A 16,652-nucleotide genomic window follows, 5' to 3' on the forward strand; every position below is an offset into this window, starting at 1 on the left:
GCAGCTCTCGGGAGAAAGCAGAGGGGTGTGGGGGGCCTGAACTCAGGGGGTGAGACTGGGACCAGACGCCAGGATCACAGACATCCGTTACCAGGGTTCTCCCAGAACAAGGATCGTCTGGGGTCCCCCGAGAGGGAAAATCCCGAGGCCACAGGAAGTCAGGGCAGGAGGGCCCGGGCTCTGTGCCAGGAGCGAACCCCCGAGGGAGAAGCAGTGCCACAGCCGACAGGGAAGACGGACTGGACACGGGAAAGACAGCCAGACCGGCTCTGGGCGCGTTTATTACAAAATAATGAGTACAAATCTGGGTAGAAAAGATCCCCGCAGCCCCTGCCATGCCCGCCCCGCAGGCCCCTCTCAGCCGGGCATGCAGGGCGCTCAGATTCGCAGGTCCCCCGCCAGGAGGGCTCGGTACCGGGCGGGTGTGAGGGGCAGGTAGGCGCCCCCCGCTTGGTCCAGAACGTAGAGCGGGTCGGGCAGGGCGCTCGGGTCGAAGCCCTCCTTGGCCATCCGAACCTTTTGCTGCTTGAAGGTCTCTGTGGTGGCCAGAGACTCCTGGGAAGGGGGCGTCAAGGGAGTTGAAGGGAGGGGTACGCTGCCCAGGTGGCTCAGGTGAGTTGCCTGGATTTTATTAGGGGGCAGGTCTGGGAAAAGGGGGTCATGAGGTCAGGGTTCAGGGGAGGAGGTGACAGGGAAGAGAAGGAGCCAAGTCTAGATCTGAAGGGGTGAGGAGCATGTCTGGAAGGAGCTGCTCTTCCTCTTCAGTGTGTTATGGGGTGTCCCTGGGTGGGGTTTGGGAGCCACGACTGCTGCATATGTGGGGCGAGAGGTCGCAGCAGGAGTGGATGGTTACCTGGAGCCGCAGGAACCGGGGCCAGGCGTAAGGTGGCAAGTGCTCAGAAACATAGGCGTAGAGCTGCCCGAGGTCCAGTGAGTGGGGGGGACGCAGAACCAGGGCCGCCATTCCAGCCCTGCCTTCGTGCCCTGGGGAGGGGGGGGCAAGGCTTAGCCTCACGCTCCCGGTGCGGTGCCCAAGTTACACCGACTCCGGGAGGTGGGCCAGGTGCCCCCCCCAACTCCCACGCTTGGGCACCTGGCACGGTGACTCCGTAGACGTTCACCTCCTGGAGGAAATCCAGGGCCTCCAAGGCCTCCGCCACCTCGGTCGTGGCCACGTTCTCCTCCTTCCACCTGCCGGAGAGCAGATTCAAAGCTGGGAGGGAGGAGTCAGGGCCCCAAGAGCCGGTGGGGAGAGTGTCGGAGATGAGGGCAGGGGCCAGAGGTCTGGGAGGAGAGGTGAGATGAGGAGCCGGCCCGGCTGGGGGATGACGGAGCTGAGGTGTAGGGGGCCCGGGCTACAGAGAGCCGATGCCTGGACGGAGTCGGGAAGGATGGACAGATACCTGAAGGTGTCCCCAGTGCGATCATGGAAGCGGAGAAAGCCCTGGTCATCGCAGACCAACAGGTCCCCGGTGTTGAAGAAAAGGTCCCCCGGCCGGAAGACGTCCTTGAGCAGCTTCCCCTGGGCCAGCTCTGGCTTCCCGGCGTAGCCCAGGAACGGAGACTGCTGGCTCACCGGGGCCACCAGCAGCCCTGGCTCACCTGGCAGAGCAGCTGGGGTCAGGGGGGACGGCCGGCCTCACCCCACTCTTCAAGGCCAATCACCCCTAGCCAGCTTCACCGCCCCCCCCCAGCACAGACCTGCAGATGTGGCCACACAGTGCCCCCGCGTGTCCCGAAATGGCTCCCCTGTGGTGACATCATAGCGAATCAAAGAGAAGGGGAAGACATGCTGGGGAAGGGAGCCCCAGGCACTGGGTCATTTCAGTTGCACGAACGCCCTCCCAGCCACCCCCCGGCTGTCCCAGGGGGGCTCTAGCTCCTTCCTCCCCTCACCTTGTAAAGCCAGGAGGCGCGGCCCACGGCGCCCCGCTGTCCGGTGTAGTTGAACGTGGCCACGTTGCCCTCCGTCAGTCCGTACGTCTCCAGCACCTGCAGGGGCCCGAAGCGCCGCACGAAACGCTCCCAGGTGTCCGGGCGCAGCCCACTGCCCACTGCCAGCCGGACCTGGTGTCCACGTTCTGCCTGGTTCTGAGGAGAGTGCAGAGAGGGGCAGGAGCTTTCACACCAAGATGCCAGCTCCCAAAGTGAAGTCCTGTTTGTCATTCCCCAGAAACCCTTCCACCGGATGCTCAGATTCCCTAAGCATCGGATGGCCCATCGTTCCAGGCTTCCTCCTCTGCCTCCAACTCCCAGACACCTGTCCCGGTGTCTCCTGGCAGCTGCCCATCTCCCTGCCTTGGTGGCTCCCCCCCCCTCCCCCGCATCTGAGCCCACGCACCGGGGGCTGGTTGACGAGATATCGGCATAATTCCCCGATGTACTGGAACACCGTCACCCGGTGCTTCTGGCAGTCCTCCCAGAACTGACCAGCTGAGAACTTGGACTTCAGTACCACTGTGGCCCCTGCCAGAAGTGGGGAGAAAGGGGAGGAAGGAAAGAGGTAGATTAAGGGCTGTCGGGGGAGCCCTGCCCCCTTCTTCCCAGACACTAGCTTGCAGCGCCCCAGCAGCATTCTCACTTGTGGGCTGGCCAAGTTGGCCTTCTTCCTTTCCCACCTGTGCCTCAGAGGGTATGCCCTTTCCTCGCCACCCCTCCTCTCCATGTGCCTCCTCCCGGCTAACACTCCCAGCCTCCCGGCTAACACTCCCAGCCCTTCCATCCCCTTGTCCCTGGAATGCGGAGTTCTGTGAACACGTGGCCTCCCACAGTGCTCAGCCTGCAGGTCTGTGCAGGTGACATTTCCCCACTGGACCAGGAGCTCCTGGAGTAGGCCCTGCCTGCCTGCTTGCTCCCTTCTCTACCTGAAGGACTCGGGGCACCACAGCAGGTGCTTCCTAAATGTGTGCTAGAGGACGACATGGGGGTTGGCGAGGAGAGACTGACCGATGCCCAGGCAGCCCACGATGCCCAGCAGGGAGCCGGACATGTGGTAGAGTGGGAGGGCCAGGTAGATCACATCCTCCTGGTGGGCACCGCACAGCTGGTAGAAGCCCTGGCACTGCAGGACCTTCAGGTGACTGATCCGCGCAGCCTTGGGGAGGCCTGGGGGGAGACCAGGGGAAGGGCTCAGCGCCAAGCCCTGCCTCCCTCATCGCCCCTGCTGGGTTTCCCACAGAAAGAGGCACAGAGGCAAAACCGAAGCTGAGAAGGGAGGCCAGGCTGACTTGGAAATGTGGGAAGATCGGGGAGGTGGAGAAATGACCGGAATGAGAGGGTTGGTGAGAGAGGACAGGGCCGCTGGGATCACCATCTCCTCGGGGGGTTGGAGGGGTGGCCTGGGAGCTGCGAGGTCCCAGGTCCTGTCCCAGACCCTTGTCTTCCTCTGCCTGAGTTTCTGGGAGGTGAGCATGGTGACCAGCCCTCACCGGTAGTACCAGAGGTGAAGATGTACAGGCACGTGTCCATTATGCTCTGGGGGGCAGATAAGTATCCGGGCACCGGTGCGTCCACTTGAGCAGAGACCTCAGCCAGCAGATCGCGAATTCCAGCGGAATGGGCTTCAGGGCCTGCAGCCCACAGGTGGAGCCCCATCGCTCTCAGGGCCGGCAGGTCAGGCTCCAGGGACTCCAGGAACTCTGGATGCGGCAGGAAAGCACAGCTCCGCCCACCGCCACCCAGAAGCCTTTCCCACCCCTTAGCTTATTGGCGTGGCCACTCTCTCCCCTTCCCCCGCCCCGCACTGCTCTTGGGTGAGAGTAGAGTATGGACGTCCATCCCGGGCTTGATCCAGCTCCATCCCTTCGCAAATCCACAGACTCATCCCCACCCTTTGGGAGCCCCAGGAAACGTGCTCGGGTACCTTCCGAGCCCATCCCGTCTGGCCCGCCCCGCCCCTTCCCTGCGGGCCCCGCCCCGCGGGCTCCAGCCTTACCTGGCGCCAGCACCAGCGCGCTCGCGCCTTACCTGGCGCAGCACCAGCGCGCTCGCGCCGCAGCTGCAGGCGGGGTGGGCACCAAAGCCGTGGGCAGCCCGGCCTTTGTCAGCCCAACCCAACCCTCAAGAACTCCGTGCCGGCATGGCAGGAGCAGCGCACGGTGGCCCAGTGCAAGCGTGCCGCGCCATCCCCTTCCTCGCAGCCCGCGCCTCTGGCTTCGGCTGCCCCCTCGCCTTCCCGGGCGCCCCCAGAATCGCCGCCGCCGCGGGGCCCTCTTCCCAGCCCCGCGCGCGCAAGAGGCGCGCGCCGCAAGAGGCGCGCGCCGCCCGGTTGCTCTGGCGCTCGGCCTCCGCGTAGCTGAAGCGCCGCGCGCCGTGGATGAGGAAGGTGTGCGCCGGCCGCTGGCGAGCCAGCTGTGCGAGGCGCCAGGCCAGGCTGCAGCCTCCCTCGGGGCTCTGCGGGTCGCCGGCGGCCGCGGCCAGGGCGCGTGCTCGGAGCGCGCGTTTGCATCGTAGGGCGCGAACCGCGAAGGCCAAGTCTGCCGCCCACCAGCGCCACTGTGGCCAGAAGTGCAGCAGCAGCGGCAGCAGCAGCAGCAGGGGCAGCAGCAGGAGAGCAGCCATCGCGCCCTCTTCCTCGACTCGGCGCCGGCTGGCACCAGCCGCTCGCTTCTGGCTGCTGCTGCCTGGTACTTGCTTCCGAGAAACTGGGGCCTCACTTTCTGGCTCTGAGACCGCTCCTTCCCCGGAGCGCGCGTGCGCCGGCACACGCCCCTTCCCCCAGGAGGCGAGCAGGGGCGGAGGTGGGGGCCGGCCCCCGCACTCCCGGCCTCCCCACCCCTACGCTCCGCCCTGGACTCGCTCCTTCCAGGCGACTCGCCTGCACCTCACCAGGTCCTGGGCGGTGCTCACGCCTTCCCTCAATCCCAGGGTCGTCTCATTTTAGGTCCCTTGTCAAGGGCGGTTTAGGCATCCGGCTGGACTTTGGCGTCCAGGTCTGAGCACCAGGACGTTTGGATCAAAGTCCACCGCTCCCTCTTCTATCTCATTTGCACCCGTGATGGAAGAGTGCCTCTGTTCTCTCCCAAAAGACTGAAGGACTCGGCCCTTTGCCTGTTTGGTGCTGCAAGTCCCGGCAAGGTAGCCAGACCCATGCCCTCCCTCCAGCTGCCAGCAGCAGCAGCAACCCCAGGGGATGGGTGGGAGCTGGAAGTTAAGTAGGGGAAAGGTGGAGGCCCAGCCCGCCAGATTTCCGGAGGGGCCGTGGCGGAGGCCCCTCCCTTTGGGCAAGGGTACAATAATTGGGGCCAGCCAGTGAATGCTCTCCATCCTGGTTTTAATTGGGGCAGAGAAAACTGGGGAAGGAGAGAGGAAGGAAAAGAGGCCTCTGGCGGTTCAGACTTGCAAAGGAAGGAGTAGCAGCTCTGGGGAGGGGAGATCCTGAGACAAGCTTGCGGGCTTAGCAACTGTGCAGTCAGCCTGAACTTCGCTCCTCTCTAGCTCGCCACCAACCTCCCTGACAGGAGGGGACCGGCACAGCCAGGGAGCTCTTCCTGCTGGTACACAGTGCGGAGGAAAGGGAGCCCCCACCCTGGTAACCGAACTCTCCACGTGCCCAGGATCTGAATTGGGAGCGTGCCCGTAGTTGGCATTCGGCCTTACTAAATGGAATATGACAAATACCAGCTTCTGGAAGTCTCTACTTGAGATGGTTAAGGACAGACCTCGGCTTACCGCCTGGCCTTCACTGCCAGTGGCAGCCAGAATGATGGGGGACAAAGCCAAGTCCTCTCGGCTTCAGACAAGAAGAGGGGAGGGCAGCCTGACCAGTGTGGCTCAGTGGTTCAGTGGTTGAGCGTCTGCCTATGTATATGATCCAGGAGGTCACGGTTCAATTCCTGGTCAGGGCACATGCCTGGTTTCCGGCTCAATCCCCAGGAGGGGGCATGCAGGAGGCAGCCAATCAATGATTCTCTCTCATCATTGATGTTTCTATCTCCCTCTCCCTTCCTCTCTGAAATCAATTTTAAAAATATTTTTAAGCCCTGACCGGTTTGGCTCAGTGGATAGAGCGTCGGCCTGCGGACTGAAGGGTCCCAAGTTCGATTCTGGTCAAGGGCATGTACCTTGGCTGCGGGCACATCCCCAGTGGGGGGTGTGCAGGAGGCGGCTAATAGATGTTTGTTTCTCGCTCATTGATGTTTCTAACTCTCTATTGCTCTCCCTTCCTCTCTGTAAAAAATCAATAAAATATATTTTAAAAAAATATTTAAAAAAAGGGGGGGGAGGACAGGAAGGGAACAGGGGGAAATTATGAAGTCACAGGAGGGGTGCCAATTAAACAGACCACCTGTACATGCACAGGGTAAATGGGGGCAGCAACTCCAGCACAAAAGAGGTTCTGGCTTGTTTTATTGTCATTTAAAAACAGCTTTTAAAACACGATTATCTCTGCCAAAGAAAACCCCACAAAAAAACCCAAAGAAGACAACCAAGGAAATGGGACCTTTGACAGTTCTGGGAGCTGTCTCCGAGACTCCTTCGGGCTCTGGCCCAGCGTGAGGTGCCTCCAGGGCATACCAGGGGGGGCTGTGCCCCCCTCTCAGGTTCCTTCCTGAGCGCTTGTGGCATTCGCCCCACGGAAACAAACAGGCAGCCCGACATTGTCACAGGTTAAATGCCCGTTTCATACCAGTGTATGGAGAGCGACTAGAAGCTGCCTGTTCAGGGCAAATTAAGACCTAAAGGGGATCATCAGAAAGGACCCGCGCACCCTTGAGTCTTTCCTCTCATCCTCGTCTGGCCAGCTGCCCCCCTGCCATTTCTCCTCTTGATTTAAACAGCTCCTTGGGCTGGGGGAGGGGCAGGGGCCTGAGGACCTCCCTGCAGTCCAGGTTCTGAAGCCTCAAGCTTCAGGGGGAACCCCAGCGCTGGTGGAGCAGCAGTGATGGGCTGGAGGCCCCAGGGAGGGGGAGGGGCTGAGGCTGCATGGCAGCGATCAGACTTCCCACCGGCCCAGTCTTGGGATGGGGAGAGAGGGTGCTTCCCCTTCCGTCTCCCGCCCGTTAAACCTTCGATTCACCGAGGAGAGGGTCGTCCAACTAGGGGTGGGCTGGCAGCAGGGACTCAGTCACTGTCAGACCCCACGGCAGAGGACCCCTTCCGCTTACGCTTGGTGGGCTTCGGTTTTGTGTCTTCTTCCTCCTGGAGGAGAGTGAAGGGGATCATCAGCCCGACAGCTGCTGCCCAGCTCCACCTGCCCCCACGCTCCCTTCCTGCGCCGGCCGGCGAGGGCTCACCGAGGCACTGCTAGAGCCAGACTCCTCCTCAGCATTGGGGGGCTGAGTGGCATTCTTTCGACTCCGGGGGCTGGAGAGAGCTGCTTTTCGCCGGCTCTTGGGGGGTTTGGTGGAAGAGTCCTCGTATTCCTCTGCCAGGGAGAAGAGGTCGCTGAACCTGAGGGACAGAACGAGCTCTCAGAGCGGGGCCTCTGGCCCTCTGGCCTCCTTCCCATCTCCTCTTCCCCCGGCCCGGGTTCGATTTCTCTTCAAGCCCCTGGTCTTACTGGTCATTAAGTCTGTGACCCCAGCAGGCCCCCTCCCCTTGGCCTTCCCCACCACTTCCCAAGGAGCCTCACTTCATCTTGTGGGCCTCGTCACAGCTCGCCTGGACGTGCTGCAGCGCCTGGAGAATGGGAGTCTGGCTAAAAACTAGAGGGAGAGGGAAGGGACAGCAGGGAGGAAGAACAGTCAGAGGTCTGGGAGCTTAACCAGCGGTGCCCAGGGTTGATTCTCTCCTGCCCTGCTCCCACCCGGCCCAGGGCGGTCTGAGCCAGGGTAGCAGCGGGCAGGCTGGACTCGGGAGGGCTGGCACATACAGTTCTGCTTGGTGTTGGTCAGGTTGAGGCGCAGGTTGTCCAAGTGCTCCAGGATCTGCTCCAGAGTCAGCTGGGCCAGCTTGCTGCTGGAGCTCCTCAGGCTGCAAGGAAGTCACGGGAACCAGACCTGAGCTCCCAGTGAGGGCTCCAGGAGTGCAAGGCCCTCTTCCCACCAGGGTTACCCCTGCAGACAGACACAGCCCACACAGGGAGGGGCCAGAGGGCTGGGCTGGGACCAGGGAGGTGAGCTGGAATAGGGACCAGCCACAGGGCACTGGGAAAGGGGAAGGGGCCACCATGGTCCTGTGTGCCGTGTAGCTTCGGACCACTAGGTGTCACCCACAAGCCAGGCAGGGGCAGCAGGGGCTGCCCTGGGATGGAGGGTGGGCAGCAGCAGCTCGGCCTGGTGTGTCCTGAAGGGCCCACTCCCACCTCTGCCTCTTGCGTGGGAGGCTGTTGTTCTTGATGAGCAGGGACTTGATGTGCTCGGCCAGCAGTTCATCGTGCTTCATGCACCAGTGTCGCAGGATGCTGGTGGTGAACTGGTCATCGGGGTGGCAGGGCCGGCTCAGCACCATCTTTACCATCTCCTCGCTGGGCCTGGGGGCGTGAGAGGGGCTGTGGGCACCCTGCTCACACAGCTGGCCGCAGGAACCTCCAGATCTCTCCCATGTACTTATTTCCCAAACCTCAGCCTTCCCCACCCTGCCCCACCCGAGTCCTGCTGTGGCTTCCTACTCTCACATCCCTCTCCCTCTTCTCTTTAGGCCAAGGAATGCCTGGTTTCATCCTCTGCAGAAGCCAGGAGACAAGAAGTGAGATTCTTTAGTTTCTGTGGTGGTAGAAGGTGCGTGTTGTCCTGCGGGGAAGGAAGCCCCCAAGTCCCCCCCTTTCCCCAAAACATTCAGGAAATGGACCAGGGAGGCAAAGGACAACATGTGGTGTGTGAGCACTGCCCGCCCCCCCAGTCCCGGGGCTGTGAGCCACACTAGTACCCAGCCCAGGGAAGGCGCGGGGGGAGGGCTGGGAAGGCACAGTCCCCACACAGTCCTCCTGCCTTCCCGCTTCCTTTAGGACGCTTTGTACCACTTCTAGTCTCTCAGGCAAGAGAGGAGAAAAGGGAAAGACAAGAAGGTACAAAGGAACAGACACACAGCTGTTGTGCCATGTATACGGAGCTGTTGCAAAAGTGCCTGTGATGGCCCTGACCAGTTTGGCTCAGTGGCTAGAGCGTCGGCCTGTGGACTGAGGAGTCCCAGGTTCGATTCCGGTCAGGGGCATGTACCATGTACCTTGGTTGCGGGCACATCCCCAGTGGGGGGGGGGGGGGGGGGCGGTGGTGCAGGAGGCAGCTGATGGATGTTTCTCTCTCATGGATGTTTCTAACTCTCTATCCCTCTCCCTTCCCCTCTGTAAAAAATCAATAAAATATATATTTTTTTAAAAAGTGCCTGTGATGGCCCTGGCTGGCGTGCTCGTGTGCTCAGTGGTTAGAGTGTCAGCCTGCGCACTGAAGGGCCTACGATTCCTGCCCCCGCTGGGGCACATGTGGGAGGCAACCAATGGATGTGTCTGTCTCACATCAATGTTTCTCTCTCTCCTCCTCCTCCTCCTCCTCCCCCCTTCTACTCTCTCAAAAAAATCAATGGAAAAAATATCCTCGGGTGAGGATTAACAAACCAACCAACAAAAAGTGCCTGTGATGGGGGCGGGGCCTCTCCGCCTCACCCCCCAGCAGGGAACCAGCAGGTCAAGGAAGCAGGTGGTGTGTGACCCCTCTGCTCTGACCCTTCCTCCTCTTGGATTAGCCGAGGGGTGGCCTCAAGGGCCTGGGGGAGGGGAGCAGCAGCTCCTGGATTTAGAACTGCTGTGGCAGCAGGAAACAGGGATGTCCGGTCCCCACCCCCAGGGCAGCTCCTGGTGGGCAGGGGGGAAAGTCCAGAGGAAGCCCAGGTCCCCGGAGCTGCTGATTTGTCAATCACTTTGGGGAAAGGACAGAAGCAGCCCATGTCAACAACAGAACAAACATGGCCAAGAGGCAGGACCAAAGCCCTCCATTCAGGACCATCTCTTGTGCCGGATGGGGCTCTTCAGCTCCAGGTGGGACTCACTTCTCTCTCCGGAGCTGCAGCAGGAGGCAGGACAGGGCCTCTGGGTGCTCTGTGGAGGAAGGGTAGAGGCCATTCAGAGGAAGGCACAATTCCAGGAAGACATCCGGGACCTCTCCCCTCCTCCAACCAACAGCGCTGGGAGGAGCAAAAACAGTCTTCGGGAGCAGGAAGAAGAGTCCTCCCCGACCCTGCAAGAGTCCAGCCCGAGCCCAGCCAGCGCCTGGCTCAGAGGGGCGGGCAGGGCTCGGCTCAGAGCAGAAGTGGCTGACCTTCTGCAAGAGCTTCGGTGGGAGGGGAGCAGGGGCCTGGGCTCATCTGGAGTCTGGAGGCCTTAGCCTTGCCCCAGCCCGACCAGGAGAGTCCCATCACCATGCTCCCTGCCACATCCCTACTCACCCTTGTACTTGAGGTGCTGCAAGATGGGGATGATGGTTTCCAGGGGTATGTTGTGGGCCAGGAAGAGCTGCCAGGCACAGTACTGTTCAAAGGTTTCCCACTCTAGGCTCTGGACTGCGCGACAGTGAAGAGACATTTCTTCTTTCTCTCTCTCTTCCCCTAACAACCAGCACCCCAATCCTAAGCCGACAGATACTTTCCCTTTCCACAAAAAGCGTATTTCCAAAGCCATCATTCAGATAGCTTCTGTAGCCCCGTCAGCCCTGAAGCCAGAGGGCATCTTTCCATCTCACAGAGCAAGGAGCAGATCCAGAGACATGACCCCAGACCGCAGAGCGGGGTGGATGCTGTTCTGTCCCATTCTCAGCCCCACAACCAGCCCTCCCGTTCCTATAAACAGGCTGCCACCCCCTCTCCTCCCAGGTTCCTAACGAATCTGCTCACTTACTGAGTATGTTGAGGACTGAGTCTTTTCGAAACATGACCAGGTTCCCCATCATCACATGGCAGACCAGCTCCTGGAGCTAAGGAGGAGGAGAAGCCATAACCCACTGGTTTTAAAGAGGCCGGGAAGCTAGCATGGCAGGAGGACCAAGAGGGCTCCATACGGGGAAATCAGAGGAAGTGAAAGCCTAGTTTTTACAGGTTTAGGGAGGAAATGGCATACAATGGACGCTGGGGTCTCTGAAGGACAAAGGGGCCTGGGAAAGAAGCAACAGGCCTGAGTGGTAACCACAGACCCACTGGGGGCAAGAACAGTTTAGTGAAGCCACCTCTCACACGGAGGCAAGAGAATGGCAACTTCTCTACCTGCCATAGTCAGGGCCTTGGCCCACCCCAGCCAGCACCGAGGAGGGAAGGGCCATGGGGGACCCAGCTCTGGATTACAGGTGTGGGGATAGCAAAGCAAAGGAAGGGTCTGGAGTATTAAACCCCCTCCTTTATGGACGGAGAGGAGGAACAGGAATGGGGCCCCAGTTCAGCCCGAAAATGGACACAAGCAAAGCTAGAGCCTCTTGGGGACGTGTGCGTGGTGCAAAGGTCCAACAGAAACGTGTGACCCTTCCATCCTGAGTCAGGTACATGGAAGGCCAGTTGAGAACAAAAACCAATCCCTTCGCTTTCCCTGTGGAGCAGAAGTGCCCACAGAATATGAAGCAGGGGAACCCCTGGGGTGCACACAGGGCAGCCAGGAGCAGCCGGACGCCGTCTGCGGGCCGGTGGGGAGGCAGAGCCCGGATTTGCAGTCCTGCCTCCCACACTCTTAGGATGACAACTCGCTCACCTGTGCAGAGTCAATGACGGCCACGATCATGTTCAGGAGCTCCCCGCTCCGCAAGGTCTCATCTGGAAACTGGAGAGAGAAGGAGGGGCCCTAGGGCAGGAGTCCAGGGCGCACCCCATTCCCCTGCCTTGGCACATGGTCGGGGGATGGGGCTGGGTGAGCCGGACACAGGGTCCTAATAGAAAACCCTAAACAAAGACCCAACAGCTACGAAGCTGGGAACCTAACCCGAGAGCCGGGCTGTGTTCTGTGTGTGGCAGTGTGTGCATGCGCACAAGGGAAGGAATGGGAACTATGCAGAGACAAAGCTAGAGCAGAAAGGATTGGACACGACGGTTCGTTCTGTGTGGTGACAAAATAGGCATTTGCATCGCTGGCAGCAAAGAAATCCAATCTACTCTGATCCTCAGCCAAAGAAGAGAAGGTGTAGAGTGTGTGGGTGTTCAGGGCGTGTTCAGGGTTTCGGGGTGGGCAGGACCCCTTCTGGAGAAACCAGTTCACCAGTTAGGGAGCAGAGAAGGAAACTGCCATCTGCCGCGCATCTGCACCCCCCCCTCCGGTTTTGGCTGAGATCACAGTTCCTCCTGTCATGCCCACACCCTGTGCCCTGACTTCCCAATTCCTGCAAACTTTCACCAAAGGAGGAAGAGCTGACGCCTCCTGTGTTCCAGTTCCAGGGAAGACTGCGCGTGGGCCGGGAAATGAAAGTGAGTCTCCACCAGAGGTCCTGGTCGTTGGGAACCATTAGAAAGACTCTGAGGGTGAGCCATCTGCTGGCAAGAGGGCTGAGATCTGTGAACGTAGACCTAGATGGGGGCCCGTCCTGGGTGCAGAAGATGGGGCCAAAGCCATGAAGCCAAGTATACAGGCCCAGATCCCAACTCACATAGAAACTTGAGAGCTTTGAGACCTTTTAAAATCTTTAATAAAGATGGGGACGGAGGGGACAGCTGTGGTGTGGGGAGAAATGGCTCACCAAGGCCAGTGGGGTGGGTAAGGAGGGTCAGGGTTGTGTGCCATGAGACAGGGAATGCTGCTGCCCCACCCCCATGGATACGGGTGGAGGCACTGACCTCCGTGTAGATGGAGGGTGTGAGGTGGCACAGCAGTCGCACGTCGTCCTCCTGGCAGGCCTTCATGTCCATCATTAAGCAGGTGTGCAGGTCACCCAGCTGGGTGGCCTGGGCAAATGACTCGTACAGGTTCATCTTCCCTGCGGCGGCTTTGCTGCAGGACCAGTGGAGCCTTAGCCAGCAGCCTGGCCCCAGCGCCCAACCTCAAGCATCCCCCGAGGTGGCTGCCACTGAAACCCCTCTGCTACCCAGGTGCCTGGGGCTGATCTAGTTCATGGCTCTCCCCTGCCTCCCAAGGGTTGGATGACTGATGGGAACCGGGAGCCGCTGCTCCTTCTCCCCGCCTTTCCCCAGTGCTCTACCAGGGCTCGGGCCACAGCTAGTCGGCTACTAAACAGGGACAGGCAAGAACAGGGGAAAGAGGGCCCGGGTCAGGCTAAGAAACCTTTCCTTCCTGCTCTCTGGGCTCTGAGCAATGAGGACAATAACTCCTACCTCACAACATATACAAACCTTAACTCAGAATGGATTATAGGCCTAACTGTAAAAACTAAATATATATTTCTTAGAAAATACAGAAGCATACATCATCATGACATCAAAAGCACAAGTGACCAAAAAAAAGTAAACTGGACTCATCGAAATGTAAAACTTTTGTGTTTCAAAGGATGCCATAAAGAAAGTGAAAAGATAACCCACAGAATGGGAGAAACTATGTGCAAACCATATATTTGATAAGGAACTTGCATTCAGAATATATAAAGAACTCTTAAAAATCAACAGTAGCCGAAACCGGTTTGGCTCAGTGGATAGAGCATCGGCCTGCGGACTGAAAGGTCCCGGGTTCGATTCCGGTCAAGGGCATGTACCTGGGTTGCGGGCACATCCCCAGTGGGAGATGTGCAGGAGGCAGCTGATCGATGTTTCTCTCTCATCGATGTTTCTAACTCTCTGTCTCTCTCCCTTCCTCTCTGTGAAAAATCAATAAAATATATTTTTAAAAAATCAACAGCAAGAGGTCAAATAACCCAATTAAAAAAGAGGAATGAATTTGGACAGCTGGTGTAGCTCAGCGGTTGAGTGTCGACCCAGGAACCAGGAAATCGCCCTTAAATTCCTGGTCAGGGCACATGGCCAGGTTGCGGACTCGATCCCCACAAGAGGGCGTGCAGGAGGCAGCCAATCAATAATGTTTCTCTCTCTTCGATGCCTTCTCTCTCTCTATTCTTCTCCCTTCCTCTCTCTCTAAAAAAAAATCAATAAAAGACAAACAAGCAAGCAAACAAAAAAACCACAGTGAGATACCACTTCACACCCATTACAATGGCCATAATCAAAAAGCCAAACAGTAAGAAGTGCTGGGGGAACATGTAGAAAATTTAGACTCTCACACATTGCTGGGGGAATGTAAAATGGTTGCAGTCACTTTGGAAAAACAGTTTAGCACTTCCTCACAAACTTAAAAATAGAGTTACCATCTGACCCATTCCTAGGTGTATACCCAAGAAAACCGAAACCATATGCTCACCCACAAATCTGCACATGAATGTTCACAAAGACAAAGAAGTAGAAACAACTGCAATGTCCATCACTGAGCGAATGGATATTACAAACGTGGAGCATTATTCACTCACGGAAAAGGAAGGAAGTGCTGACACGCTGCAACGGGGACAGACCTTAGAACAGCACGCTAAGTGACAAAAGCCAGGCACGGAAGCCACACATTGTATGATTCCATTTGCTAGTGTATGAAATATCCAGAATAAATAAATCCATAGACAGAAACCAACCAGTGGTGACAGGGCTGGGTAAAGGGAGGAAGGGAAAGTGACTGCCCAAGGATGCGGGTTTCTTCTCAGGCTGATAAACATGTTCTGATTGGACAGCAGTAATAGTTGTACAACTTTGTGACTCTACTAAAAACTACTGAATTGTACACTTTAAAGCTGTTATTTAAAAAAGAGAGAGAGAGCGCACTGGAAGGCCCTGGCGCTGACAGACAGGTGGGAATCCGCGCGGGGTGGGAGAGAGGCGCTCCAGGATGCTCCCCGACCCCTGCTTAAATGTGGGGCCCACGCCCACCTGGCCCTCAGGTAGTAGAGCAGGTGGTAGCCGATCTTGGGCTGCCTCTGGTACAGCTCGGAGAGAAGGTCCAGAAGCAGAGAGAAGCTGCTGTTGTCTTCCTGCATCTGGCACAGGTTCCTGGAGGGAGACGGGGGGAGGAGCGGAGCTGCACCCGGGCTCCTGGGGAGGCGTGTCTGCTTGCCCCACTGCAGACCCTTCCTTCCTGGAAAGGGGTCCCCTTACCCCGGGACAGAAGCATACGTGCGCTCTGGGGAGGGTGGAGGGCAGGGCAGTGTCTCCTACCGCTGGATGCTTACCTAAATATTAGGTAGAGGGGCTTCCCCACAGATTCCTCCAGGGACCTACGAGAGGAAGGTGATGTGAGAGTCCATGTAAGCGGGGAGGGCGGGCTGCAGGCAGGTTTTGGGAGGACCAGCTTGAGGCAAGAGGCCAGCCTCCTCCTTTCCTAACTAAAAGTCAGTGTCCTGCTGCTCCAGAGGCTTGGTCACAGAGAAAACAGGTTCCTCACATGGGACCACATCTGGGTTGTCATCGTCACTGAAAGTGAGATTCCCGCCCTTCAGGGAGGATCCAGGAAAGGTCCGGTCCCACCTCAAGTAGCAAGGAGGGGGGCTGCTGGGTACAGCAGCCGGGCAGGGCACACAGGGTGGGCGGCTAGTCCGCCGCCCCAGCACGCTCGGCCTTCAGCAGGGAAAAGGGGATCCTAGTTTAAATGAGTCAGTACACGTGAATCAGAACAGATGGTTTTTCTCAAGCCCTCAGCAAGGTGCCTCTTGGAGCACAGTTCTGGCTCCTAAAAGTCAGAAAGATGAGCCTTACTCCTCCGTAACCTCCTCGGGCAGCACCTCCCCTCGGAAGTGGGCCTTGAAGAGCTCCTGTAGGCAGGACGCAAGGACGGACAGCTGCTCCGAGTCAAAGTCTTCCTGGTGGTGAGACAAGGGAGGGGAAATCACCGTCAGACCCGAGCCTACTGCCCCCACTACCCGGACTCATCAGCCTCTCCCCCCAGAAAAAGGGACCCCCAGAAAAGGGACCCACTGGGCAAGGGCAGGAGGGAGTCAGCTGCTGGGGGGGGGGAGGGGACGGGGGGACGGGGGGACAGGACGGGAGGAGGAGGGCGCCTGAAGCTGGGCAGGCTGGGCTGCTTCCTCCCTCAGGCGATGGGTTTCTTACCTCCAGGACCTGGTCCACAATTTCCTGCATGACCTCACACTGGGCCTCGGTATCGCTGCAGTGCAGAAGCGAGAGGAAATCTCAGGGACGTAAGCGATAGCGGAGGGCAGGACACACACCCACCAGCACGCACGCTCTCCCCACAGAGACAAGACAAGACAAAGGAGCTCTGTGTGACCCTGTGCTTGTGTGGGAGGATCGGGGTAGAATTTGCTGCTCTCTGGGCAGAGGCCCATTCTGAAGTGAAAGCCCCACAATCCTGCTTCGAAATTCAAAGCCTCAGAACATATGGGGTGAGGAGAACCCGGGATGCTGGGAAATGAGGCTGCCACACCCAGTCCTACACGCCAACATTAACTGCAGAAGGCATCCCTCATGCAGCTTCAACTACCTCCCCATACACCTACCACGTCCCCCGCAACCCCACCATCCTGCCACCCATTAAGCCCCAGGGGGAGAGCCCGGGCTGGACGTCCGGGGGCTGAGAGCAGCGGGTGCACCTACCTGCCTTTCTGTAGCTGGAGAACCTTGTCCCTTAGGGACTCATCCAACTGGTCAAGATAAGGGGTGATGTCAACTGGCTCCTCCCCAACTGTTTCCTTGATGGGGGGGAAGCGAAACTCTTTTTTTTTTCCTGAAGGGAGTGATTTGGGAAGAAGTCACTTTGCCCAGATACCAGCAACGGAGACAGCCCCCCCCCCCCCATACTCTGTCCC

The 16,652-nt window shown here is 58.7% G+C and overlaps 2 protein-coding genes across 2 annotated transcripts in view; both read right to left on the bottom strand.

Annotated features, from left to right (window-relative positions):
* Positions 1 to 252: 252 nt before the first annotated feature.
* SLC27A3 (solute carrier family 27 member 3) lies at positions 253 to 6,600 on the bottom strand. Its single transcript, XM_023759307.1, is given in 13 exon segments — positions 253 to 555; positions 854 to 984; positions 1,094 to 1,191; positions 1,404 to 1,602; positions 1,702 to 1,792; positions 1,897 to 2,091; positions 2,342 to 2,466; positions 2,947 to 3,105; positions 3,429 to 3,638; positions 3,935 to 4,057; positions 4,060 to 4,201; positions 4,204 to 4,758; positions 6,517 to 6,600. Coding segments are annotated over 13 exon segments (2,289 nt in total). The 3' UTR covers positions 253 to 378.
* INTS3 (integrator complex subunit 3) overlaps positions 6,320 to 16,652 on the bottom strand; it is a 38,117-nt gene continuing 27,784 nt past the window's right edge. The window contains exons 16-30 of the mRNA XM_006095143.3: positions 16,441 to 16,570; positions 15,937 to 15,991; positions 15,583 to 15,686; positions 15,060 to 15,104; positions 14,761 to 14,880; positions 12,679 to 12,832; positions 11,606 to 11,674; positions 10,769 to 10,844; positions 10,321 to 10,434; positions 9,925 to 9,973; positions 8,246 to 8,413; positions 7,814 to 7,914; positions 7,574 to 7,646; positions 7,236 to 7,392; positions 6,320 to 7,140 (exon numbers count right to left, since the gene is read on the bottom strand). Coding sequence (XP_006095205.1) covers positions 7,063 to 7,140; positions 7,236 to 7,392; positions 7,574 to 7,646; positions 7,814 to 7,914; positions 8,246 to 8,413; positions 9,925 to 9,973; positions 10,321 to 10,434; positions 10,769 to 10,844; positions 11,606 to 11,674; positions 12,679 to 12,832; positions 14,761 to 14,880; positions 15,060 to 15,104; positions 15,583 to 15,686; positions 15,937 to 15,991; positions 16,441 to 16,570 — 1,493 coding nt within the window. The 3' untranslated portion in view covers positions 6,320 to 7,062. The remainder of the gene's footprint in view (positions 7,141 to 7,235; positions 7,393 to 7,573; positions 7,647 to 7,813; positions 7,915 to 8,245; positions 8,414 to 9,924; positions 9,974 to 10,320; positions 10,435 to 10,768; positions 10,845 to 11,605; positions 11,675 to 12,678; positions 12,833 to 14,760; positions 14,881 to 15,059; positions 15,105 to 15,582; positions 15,687 to 15,936; positions 15,992 to 16,440; positions 16,571 to 16,652) is intronic.

The sequence above is a fragment of the Myotis lucifugus genome, unplaced genomic scaffold, assembly GCF_000147115.1.
Source record: "Myotis lucifugus unplaced genomic scaffold, Myoluc2.0 scaffold_151, whole genome shotgun sequence".
NCBI lineage: Eukaryota > Metazoa > Chordata > Mammalia > Chiroptera > Vespertilionidae > Myotis > Myotis lucifugus.